Source organism: Notolepis coatsorum (assembly GCF_963971535.1).
Source record: "Notolepis coatsorum genome assembly, chromosome: 1".
Taxonomy (NCBI): domain Eukaryota; kingdom Metazoa; phylum Chordata; class Actinopteri; order Aulopiformes; family Paralepididae; genus Notolepis; species Notolepis coatsorum.
In genome coordinates this window covers 154,786,940-154,798,443 of record NC_140165.1, presented here as the reverse complement: position 1 = coordinate 154,798,443, position 11,504 = coordinate 154,786,940, and the positions used below count along the sequence as shown (strand labels likewise).

Sequence of the window (11,504 nt, the reverse complement as noted above, 5' to 3'; positions counted from 1 at the left end):
GTTCTCCTGGTGTTCTCCATTAGGCCGGTAGGTGGAGCTATGACAGCACACGTACAGTACACACACCGTGTGTGATGTGTCCAAAAATGAATGGGCAAATGTGAGTGAAATGGTCGCACTGTATGCAGCTGTTTGTCTGCATTGCATTCCCCCCCCCCCCCCAACTCAGATTTAGGGTTGATACAACCATCATAATAATATTGTTAATAATAACAATAACGATAATGATGTAATAATGTAAAAATTATCATTAAAAATACCTGATTATGAGAAAAAATATTTACGATGCATGGAATATTGTTGAGGCACACTAGTTACAACTATATTTCAAACAGGCACTCCATGTCAAAAAGGTTGCTGACCCCTGGTCTAGAAGGTATTGAGTTACAACTTGAGTAATGGTAAGATTCCATCCTATTTAAGCATTTCCATTAAATCTTTGTAACTGAACAGTACAATTAATATAAAGAATTAGTGTGTTGTCATGTTTGTTTATGTGTTTGTTTAAAAAATAATAAAAAAATAAAATACAAAAAAAAGAATTAGATGGGGTTCTGTGTGCGTGTCCCTTCCTGAGCCTATAAACAACTGTTTTGGTGTGGGTAACGTTAATACCATTAACCCCTTCCTATTCAACTCTTCCCTTTTTACTGTAAGGTTTCTAATGTCACTGAGGGAGGGTACTGCTTGCGGGGGGAACTAAGTTATTTAATTACAATTCAGTCACTAGGTGTGGGAGGGTTAAAGGAGTAATGGCTGGAAGGGAGAGGAAGACCAGAGTACCAGACCAGGTTGGTAAATCCCGGGCCCCATCCACTCCCACTGCCGGCCTCCAGGTGACGCTCCAGACCCAAAGACGAAGGTGCAGTCAGACGGAGCTCTACTGTCTCCTACCCAGTGGCTGTGCACACCCGTTCCCACGAAGCAGGGATAATCCACCCTGCTACACCTACATCATGTCTCGTCTTGTGTGCCTCCCCTCTGCCGTTTGGTGGCGGTGTGAACGTGATGTAGTTGAAAATGGGGGACCCTGATGTAAACAAGACAAACTGGTCTGCATCCCCTTAACAATTGTGTGTATTGAGCCGTACTGTATTGTACCCATTCTGCAATCTGTTAAATAAAGTTTTCATTAATTCATGTACAAATCGGGAGGACGCTCATTGTGTCGCCCACGCGTGTCAGGCGGAAGTTATTGTTGCTCGATCTGTAATAGGCAGTGAAACTCCGGCATTTTTTTTTTTTTTACTAAACTAGGAGCATGGGACTTACGTGGGCGACACAACGATAAAGGACATGTCACATGAAGGTAAGGAAGTATGCCTTAGTACACAGGCTCTTACAATGGAGATGGCTTGCATGATGGAAGAAGGTTGTGTCCGTGAAGACTATCTCATTAAACTCGTGCACGACAGAGAAACACGGCTGTTCAGATTGATCCGCTGCACAGTGACGGCGCTGCTGCTTGTGGTGACGGTAGTCCTCGCGTCTCTGCTCATACTTGGATATCAACTTAACTCAGTGCGCTGCCAGGTAAAATGTCCTCGAACCTATTAACTAGACGTAAATTACTGAAAGTATACGTACATTACGCTTGAGTAAAGCAACAACAATCAGTCGAGTGGTTATTAACTGATTATCACTTACCATTGTTTCTAAAACTGTCATTGATTTGTTTCCTTAGCACATACCAAGTGCTGATGACCATTCATCTGGTAATTATAATTTCCTAATTATCCATTTGTATGAGATTGTAGCAGTGTTGATAATGTTGCTATTGGTCGTCTCATCTGTAATAGCAGGCAAAATTAAATAGTTTGATATAAATTGGCGTTTACAGTAAATATGGGGAAACGATTTTGCACATATTCCCCGCCGGTACGTACATTAGATTTAATAATATATTAATTTGATAATGTGCTCTATACAGCTAACACAGGTGTTGATGGTTTATATCATCCTCATCTGATTCAGTTATCCACATCTTTTTACGCACCTTCATGTTTTATTACCTTAACACCAACCTCATTGTAGACAAACATTTTATGCTAACCTGTAACTATACTTAATTCCCGAAATGAACGAACTCAGTGACACAATCTTTTCATCATAAAATCACCCTTTTCGGTCTTTATAAAGACAAAACAGAATTCATTCAACAAAATACTCCAACACCACCCCCTCCCACTTCTCTCTCTCTCGGCAAACCGCTAAACCGCGCTGATTGATTGATTGATTGATTGATTGATTGATTGATTGAAAACTTTATTAACTGATTGCAGAATGGGTACAATACAGTACAGCTCAATACACACAATTGTTAAGGGGATGCATACCAGAGAAATACTTTTGTCTTGTTTACATCAGGGTCCCCCATTTTCAATTCATCAGGACATATATGACATGACATACAGATAGACAGTACTGCTACATCTATACATTTATGACATACCAGATTTGCAAATACAGTACTGTTTGTGATACAAAAAGAGTCCAGAAAAGAGAGTATATACATTTGACGTAAAAACTGTACATTGGGGGAGGTTGGGTAGGTGGGGTGGGGTTGGGTGGGCTGTACATTGGTTGGGGGGGGGGGGGGGGTGTTGGGTAGGAGGTAGGTATAGGGTGGGTGGGGAACACTGTACAACTAAGCAAACCTGTACATTGGAATATTGACAACCATACTTGGTCATTTACTGTACATTGGAGGGGGGGACATTTAGGACATTTACAGGGGCCAGTTTCGAATTGCAGTCTCCCGTAGGTGTTCTTTGAGAGTGGTTTTGAAAGTGGGTAGTGATTCACATTCCTTTACAGCTTTGGGTAGGGCGTTCCACATTGATGTGGCATAATTGCGAAACGTGTTTAGTCCCTTGTTTGAGCTGAATCTGGGTTTAACATGATTTGTAGAGCTCCCTCTGGTGTTGTGATCGTGGTATTCACTGACCTTTGGGAAGTATTTTGACATGTACATGGGTACCACTCCCTAGTCTACTATAATAATAATATTCTGTATTTGTATAGCACCTTTCATACAGAAACTGCAGCTCAAAGTGCTTCACAACAGCACTTTGACGTTCAACGTACACGTAGGTTAAATGAGCTTGGCTAAGAAGAGTGCTTCTACTGGCCAGTGGCCACCTAAGAGAACACTGAGGGAGCAGGCATGCGTTGTTCATGGGACGGGGTAGCACGGTGTGCAACCTCACTCGCTATTTGCATATCAATAGCTCCGGTCGTCAGGTGTGTTAAATACGTTCTCAGACACATTCACACCTAACCTTGTTGTGAAGACGTGTTACATTCCATTCGTAGAGGCAATTAGGCACTGTCTTTAGTCTGTGCCCAAGCGAGGGGACATTAAATGCGCATTTGCGGGAGCGCGCGCACGCGCCGGGAGCGCGCGTGCACGTGGTGCGTGTCACCCCAGATGATTTCAATAACGCACCACTGTGAGGGAGAGAAGGGGCCACTGGCCCTAAGAGTAGAGAGGGGTGGGAGCTTCGCTCTCCCCAAGGTGTGAGATTTAAGATATTGTTTCTTCCACAAAGGAATTCCTCACTCAAATTTGTAACTACTTGTCCCCATCCACTACCCCTTGCGCTACTGTGTGGGGTTAGGTTAATTGTCAGCATTATGTCATTGGCAATGCCAATCACACAACTAGGCAGACCAGGCTGCAGAAACAAATTAGTGGGGGGGCATAAAATGTTCTCGGGGGGGGGGGCACAATGGTTTTTCAACACAGGTTCCCTTTTATACGTTTCAGCTGGGACAGCGGCGCTGTAGCTTGCTGCCCACGCTGCCCACGGTGCTGAACTAAACAGCAGAGAGGCAATTGAAAAATCTAATTTCTCTATCTTAAGAACATTCACTTATACAAAAACAGACTGAACGGATATATATAGCAGACCTGCTGGGGCAGCGGACTGAGAGCAGGGGACACAAACAGACTGGATAAGATGGTCAGGAAGGCCAGTAGCGTGGTTGGGGTGGAGCTGGACTCTAGCGAGGGTGGCGGAGAGGAGGAACCTTGCTAAGCTCCAGGCCATCAGGGAAAACCCCTCCCACCCACTATACACAGACTTGGCTGACAGGAGGAGCATGTTATAGGCTCAAACTACCTAAATGCAGCACTGAATGGCACAGGAAGTCCTTCATTCCGACAGCCATCAGACTATACAATGCATCACTGTGCCTCACTGCATCACTGAGCACAGAGTGACAGTTACCATCTTCCTGGACTCTTACTTTTTAAATAGCACTGTGCAATATTACACCTACTGTAGACTTCAGTATATTTTTACTGTATTTATTTACTGTATCTTTTATTCTATTTTTATTCTATTTCATTTTATTCTATTCTTAGGCCATTTGTTTTGTTATTCTTATTCGTGACTTGTTCTGTCTAAATGTTTAATGTTGAGTGATTTGCAGTGTCAAATTTCCCTCAGGATAATACATTTCTATTCTATTCTATATCTTTGAAAAGTCTCCATTTATTCAACACTTCTGAATTCACTGACGAACTGAACTGAACTAACAAAAATAAGGTGCATAAAAAAGCAAACAAAATTCCTCCACAGGCTACTCACCATCATTAGTAGAGCGGCGTTTGGGGACAGAGTGAAATCTTCTTAAAACACTGCCCCTCCACTCATCCCTGAACTTTTTTGTTAAGTCCTTCTCAAATGCCAACTGAATTAAATTGGCCTTGCGTCGATGAAGCATACTAAGGCGATGTTCTGTAAAGACGTTCTTGAGGGTAGAAAACGAATTCTCACAGAGTGCGGTGCTAGCTTCAGTAGTGTTGTTGTTGACATCAGTGCCCACTAGGGCTGTCTCCGACTAAGGATTTGGATAGTCGACTTTGATTGACCAAAAAGGGTGGGCACAGCTGACTCAGTGGGCGGGCCCGGCCCCCTAATGCCCGCCCATGGCGCCGGGTCTGCAACTAGGTGATCAATTGCCATTGCATTTTCACTCAATGCACCGATCACTGGTGCAGTATATGCAGGTGCTTAACCTGCGCTCACCCATCTAACATTGGCTTGGTGAACAGGTAAGCCGACCCCCTCTAGCCTGACAGCCACGCAGGACAACCAACAGGGAGATAGTGTGCAGTGAAATGCACTGTTTTCATTGGGGGGGGGGGGGGGGGGGGAATTAAATCAGGATGTGGGTGAATGTGATCCTGTGAGCTACTGGAGCTCAGCACTCTGCAGCTGTCATCAGTGATGCGTTCCTCATGGGACGGGGTTGCATGCAGTGTAGCCAAAGTTTTGTGAGCAAATTACAGCCTGGCCCAGCCCAAAGCAGGTGGGTTGGCCAGGCCCAATTGGGTTCAGGCAGAGAATCAACACGACCCTCTGTTCATTAACTCATTCCGCGCCAGCCCGATGATAGTCGGGTTAACTTGCCGAACGTTCAGTGCCAGACCCGAGTATAGTCGGGTTTTGGCAGTTTTTTCTTTTATTCGATATTTCCATTCATTATCCATCCAGGGAGCCTGGTGTTATCATAGGGAATGAGTCTGAGATCCCAAAAGTGCAATACCGGCCGCATCCTACCAGGCGGCGGTATCGAGCACCCTTTGAAAAACTCTGTGTCTTGGGCTGTGCGTCGATTATATTGGTCCGGGCGGACTTTTCCATGTCGGGCAAGGGGAGCGGTTGTCCCGATCGGCTTGAGGAGCGTCGAATGCTCCAGATGGATGATGTATGGCGGATTATGTTGGCGACACGATCGACACCAATACTGGGACTCGCGATCAGATAATTGGAATATTCTTTTTGGGGAACATCCTAGTCAAGGTAAGGGCTATATGATATAAATCGTGCGTTGATCAAAGCATGCCTTCATTGCGATCCGAGCGTATGTGTGTAACGCTAGTCCATAACGTATTCCGTTGGTGACGATCAAAGCACCAACCCCCCCCCCCCCCCCCCCCTTTCATGCATTCATGATGGAACATAATACCTATCATATGCATTTGATTTTTTTATTGTAGCGTGTGTAGGGACGGAACGCCGATGCATTTAGTATAATACACGTTGGGGGGCTATTACCAGCCTCCCATGAATTACCCTAGACCGCTCTAAAACCATACTTATATTCACCAAGGTATAAAAATGGGAATGTATGGATGAGAAAATTATTTCTTTTTCACATATTGAACGATAGATACTCGATGTCAAATGGGCAATAGTATTGTATCCATAGCTATAATATAGTTATAGCCCTGTAAACACTGCCACGTATTCCTATACTTTAGAACGCTGGCCTTTCAACCACACAGTACACTACACAGCGCCCTCTGGCGCTGAATGAGTTAAAAGGAGATGTCAAGTTAGTATCATAATACATGAAGCTTTAAAATGTAAACAAATTCATGGGACTAGTGTGATCGGTTTCTATGGGAGATTAACATTGGCTAACCTGTGCTAGCTGGTGATAAATAGATTCTCACAGTTGCTGTGGATGTTTTTGAACCACTAAAATTAGCTAATTGTAGTAAACTATTTTCATTACTTGCTTGTGAACTACAGTAACTAGCTGATATCCTTGACAACTGACAGGGAAGCAGATTGGATATCTAAAATGGTTTGATTCTGTTTATATCTAGGGGGATAGAGATCAAAGGGCTTTTTAGTCACCATTTTCAGTTGTAACATTTTGGGCAATTTTACATCAACATACCTTCTATTAAAAAATTTAACGAGATTGTAAAACACAATTTTACTTGTTGTAAATGATACATTATACTGAATCTTTAAAAATATCTGTGCATAGCTGTGGAGCATTTTCCTTTCACATAAGATAAGATAAAATGGGATATTCCGTTATTGATCCCCTTGGGGAAATTCACATCGACATTAAATTACCCCTGGAGGCAGAGTAACCTAGAGAGATAGGAATGGGTGAGTCACATAGTACAGAGTGTATGCTGGTAATTTTCCTTGTCATAAAGTAAAATAATGTTTCATTCTCTCATGTAGGAGTCAGTTTTCAACAGCAGCAGCAAGAAAAGAATCATCCAAGTGTTTTTCTGACAGGTAGGCTGCCTGCACTACCTTCAGAATAGCTGAGGATAACAGGGTACTGGATGCATGCGTTAAAAAAACATGCCAACATTTTGGGAAATTAGCTTATCGTCTTCTCCAGAGAGAGACAAGAAGATGGATACCAGTTTTCTCTCTGTGCGTTCAGTAGAAATCTATCTGGCTGCACGTTAGCCTAACTTAGCACAATGAATGGAAGCGGACATTGTGTTAAGCTAGGCTAATGTGCAGCCAGATAGCTTTCTACTAAACACACAGAGAGGGAACTGGTATCCATCTTCTTGTCTCTCTCTGGAGAAGACGGTAAGCTAATTTCCCAAAATGTTGGCGTGTTCCTTTAACTTCTGCAATATATAACAGTCTCTATATTACTCCCCTACAGTATTGAATGGTGCCAATAGTGAAATCCTCAAGTGGAACACTGTACGCGACCATGCCCGACTTGATGGTGGTTTCACATACAGTGATGGAGATTTTGTTGTGCCCAGAAATGGATACTACAAGATGTATCTTCAGATCACCTACGCCTGGAATCCAACAGTCTCTTCCTGTGAAGGCGAGCGCATGTTGAGCCTGAACCAGAGTGTGCATCTGTTCAAACATTCCTACCCAAAGTACCTCCCTCTGATGGTGTCTTACGACACAGTGAGCTGCTCCGTGCCGGCGGGGAAGAAATCCATGTTCATGGCAGCCATGTTCCATCTTGAAGCAACAGATAGACTCAGAGTGGTATCAATGCACCCTCAACTGATACATACTTCACGTGAGAAGGAAAGAGAATTTGGACATGTATTTGGCGTAGATCTTGAGTCAAGATAACCTGGAGACAACAGAGATGGCTTCTGCATATTGCGACCTTTTGTGGGGGGTTTTCTCTTTTTTTTTCTTCTTTACATATTACCATTGGAATGGAGATCAATAATGTTAATGTTCTCTCATGGGATGGCTCTGAGTTAATAACCTCTTCACAAATCACTAATGTATTTGACTCTCCTGATTGCGATAGTCTCAGTCCATGCATCACATGCATCTTCTCTCCAGAGAAGATATTCTAATGCAGGAACTGCCAGGGGGGTGTCTGATGGAGAGGCTGGTCACTAGATGTCACCTCCACCCTGAGCCTTGGGTCCGACCCTCTCACCCCCACCCTACTACCCTCCTAATATCTCAGCACTAGACCTCAGCTCAAGGTTACCCTCTACCTCTTAAATCCCATCTCACCTATTTCAACTTATGATTCCATTCTATAGCCCATTCTTACTTTCAATAAAATCTCAGTAATCTTAAAGGGATATTTCACTTTAATATAACTTGTCAGGTTTTAGCAGTTTTACCTCTGTGCAGGGCTAGCGACCACTGCTATCCCTGTTATCTGCTGTCAACGCCACCATCCCTCCAAAGACGTGTCAGGTTCCTTATTCATTTCCATTCATTTTCACAACTTAAATATCATATTTCTGAAATATAAACAAACTACTGCAGTGCAGATTTCAATAAAACACAATTCAGAGTCAAATGTACATTTCTGTTTGAGGAGTGGTTACCCATGGCTACGTGCTGTTTTAAGTAAGATTCCAAAAAGTTATAAAAAACTAAACCTCAAGTGAAAGAGTTCCTTTACTGATCATTTGAAAATGGCAACATTAGCTCATAAAAACCGGTACCTTGGACACAGAAACAAATATTCCATAGAATCATATTGCTGTAGTTTGTATACTAACCCAAAATTAATTGAAGTGAATGAGGAGCCTGACACCTGGGAGGAATGGTGAGTGTTAACAGCAGACAACAGGGATGGCAGTGACTACTAGCTTACTTGTAGAAAAGTCAATACATCTTTGTGTGGTGTTGTCTGAGAAAAGTGGTCTAACGGGATCTTAGTTACCAATATGAATCACAGCCCAGAAAGACTTGTTTTCCAAGGGATCCCCCTGGGAGTGTTGAGAAAGTTGCATTGCTAAATTAAACTTTTACTTGTATATACGAGCCACCATGACGTTCCACTGTCAAACATGTTTCGCAAGCTGTGTGATGTACAGGCATGGGGGCCAGACTGTACTTCTCAGTCGATGGAAAATGTCCCATGGAAAGGAAGTCTGAAGTGATTCATTCTGTATCAGGGTACAATATTGTGAAACTGAGATGATGCTTTGTTTTTACGTGAAATTACACTTAACACGTGAAAATACTATGTCAGAAATAAATATTTAATTTACCACAATCCCACTTCTTTAAATTCCTCTAGATTTGCAGTTACATTAATATGCATTATGCCTTGTATGCCGTGACAAATAAAACACTTGACTTGACTTGACTTGACTTGACTTGATATGGCCTCAATCTGTGCTTGACGGGGCCTTGTTCAATTTAAAAGTCCTGTGTCTTGCTATTCCTTTCACTATTTGGGCAACTTTACACAATTCCTGTGAGTCTATGGAACACATCTGTAAAGTTCTTTTCAAAAAAATTCATTGTTTTGTATTTCTAATAAAGTACTCTAAAGCAGCATTTTTCCACTTTCCACTGTTTTGGGCTGGGCTCCGCCCATAAGCGCTTTGAGTGACCCACAGACAGAGAGATATAGAGAGATTGAGGGGGATACTAATTTATTTCGCCGTGGGGGGACATAATCCCACGGGACAATGCATTGGTAACTTGTTTCAAATGACAATATATACCCCTGTGAATATTATTGCACAGATCGGAATACGGGCGCGTGCGTGGGAGTGTGCGCAATGATATTTTGACAGTGATATGCGAGTGCTCCCGACTGTGAGGGAGAGAGAGAGATAGAGGGAGAGAGAGAGAGAGAGGAACACGGAGCATTTACACACAACCTCCCGACCGCGCGCGCGGGGTAGGAGCTTCTCTCGGGGAAACACACACTGTGTGTGTGTGTGAGAAGCTCCTGCCCCGCGTGGTCAAACACAGGCACAACATAAGAAATAACAAAGAATTTATTATAATTAAACTAGTCAGCAGCCAATATATGAGTATCAGTGTGTGGATGTGGTGTATGTGCAGCATGAGTGTTGTAAGTGTAAAACCAAAGCACCAACCAAAGAATCAAAGGACCAAATATGTGGGGAGTTCGCCAGAGACCAGAGGCAGCCTCTCTCTAATATCTTGCCTGGGACACACCGGCCCAGGTGTGCCCCAATTAGCCTGACGAGCCTTCCCCAGCTCTGCTCTGCCAGCTAGAGCAGAGGAAGCCAACACAATGTGGGGGAGGGTCGTCAGTGTCACAGACTTTCTTGTATATCAATGCTTGGGAGCATTCAAGCCTCAATCTACTGACCTCTGAAGGTTATGTTAAAGTGGTCCAGTTATGCTTCTTTGATTATGTCCTCTTTAAGATTGCTGGTTTAAACATTTTAAGTACTTCTTCTTCATCAATTTATGGCATGTTTTCTATGCAATTTTTTTTTTAAAGTAACTAGTAACTAATGAGTTCAGATAAATGTAGTGTGGTAAAAAGTACAATATTGACTTTGAAATGTGGTGGAGTAACAGTACAAAGTTCCATAAAATGAATAGACTCAAGTACCTCGGAATTGTACTTAAGTACATCTTGTACTTGTAAAAATGTTCTTTTCCACCACTGCAGGCCATATACGGTATGTGTGAGTGTGCCAAGAAGACGTGCCAATCCATAATTTCCTTCCGCTGCATACCAGAGTTCATAAAGAGTAGACCAGAGGGTTAGGCCTTTGTTATGATGACTAATTTCCACTTATTATGTTACACTGTTGCTGATGGCTGAAGTTTCATTCTTCAAACTGAGTCCACGGTCTTGGAAACCTGCTTATTTCAAGGAATCCTCCATTGGCATTGTTTTGCCCTCCTGAAAAATAAGACGTTCACACACACACACACACCCACACATGCACACGCACACGCACACACACACGCCTTTCAATTATTAAACAAACATGATACTCTCTGTCCTGCACTGAAGAAGCACATGAGTCTAAGTCATTTCAACGATGCCATGGGATCCTAACCTGAACCTCCTTGTGTTCAAACTTAGTTGTCTGGATCAGACATATTCTACAAATGGCCACATGAATCCTAAGCCCTGCATCAGAATGGACACAGGTAAGCCGTGGTTTGTCTTACTTTGCAGCCCCAGTTTGTTTTACTTTTATCTTCCTGCTTCTGCCACTGCAACACGCTTTTCATTCCTGTTCCTGCTATTCTTTGCATACATGCTACACAAATGCTGCTTTAATGTCCTTTAACATTTAAGACTCGCTACGCTATAGTTCCTACACACATCAACATGGTAACACCCTAGACTTAGTGATAACAACAAGGTTGAACATTAATAAAGTCCCAGTAATTGAATTACCTATATGACCATCACTGTATTTTTTTTATGCTAACCTAATCTCAACAAAGACCAACATGGAGACTGTACTGTAGTTACAGTAGAACAACCTG

At 42.8% G+C, this 11,504-nt stretch overlaps 1 protein-coding gene across 2 annotated transcripts; it reads left to right on the top strand.

Moving 5' to 3' along the window:
- Positions 1-1,248: 1,248 nt before the first annotated feature.
- Positions 1,249-9,542, top strand: LOC311240713 (lymphotoxin-alpha-like). Of its 2 annotated transcripts, none has more exons than XM_084329287.1 (4): positions 1,249-1,309; positions 1,685-1,715; positions 6,999-7,055; positions 7,444-9,542. In XM_084329287.1, exons 1-4 carry the CDS (start codon positions 1,304-1,306, stop codon positions 7,878-7,880), a joined length of 531 nt encoding a protein of 176 aa, XP_084185413.1. In that variant the 5' UTR covers positions 1,249-1,303; the 3' UTR covers positions 7,881-9,542. The 2 variants fall into 2 exon arrangements, with proteins under 2 accessions (XP_084185413.1, XP_084185412.1); XM_084329286.1 differs by lacking the exon at positions 1,249-1,309 and adding an exon at positions 1,343-1,533.
- Positions 9,543-11,504: the final 1,962 nt, after the last annotated feature.

Excerpts from the sequence above, each read along its gene's own strand:
- LOC311240713 (XM_084329286.1), top strand. The coding sequence starts at position 1,345 with ATGGAGATGGCTTGCATGATGGAAGAAGGTTGTGTCCGTGAAGACTAT. Across the intron at positions 1,716-6,998 it reads TGCTGATGACCATTCATCTG|GAGTCAGTTTTCAACAGCAG; the intron begins GTAATTATAATT and ends TCTCTCATGTAG. Across the intron at positions 7,056-7,443 it reads TCCAAGTGTTTTTCTGACAG|TATTGAATGGTGCCAATAGT; the intron begins GTAGGCTGCCTG and ends ACTCCCCTACAG.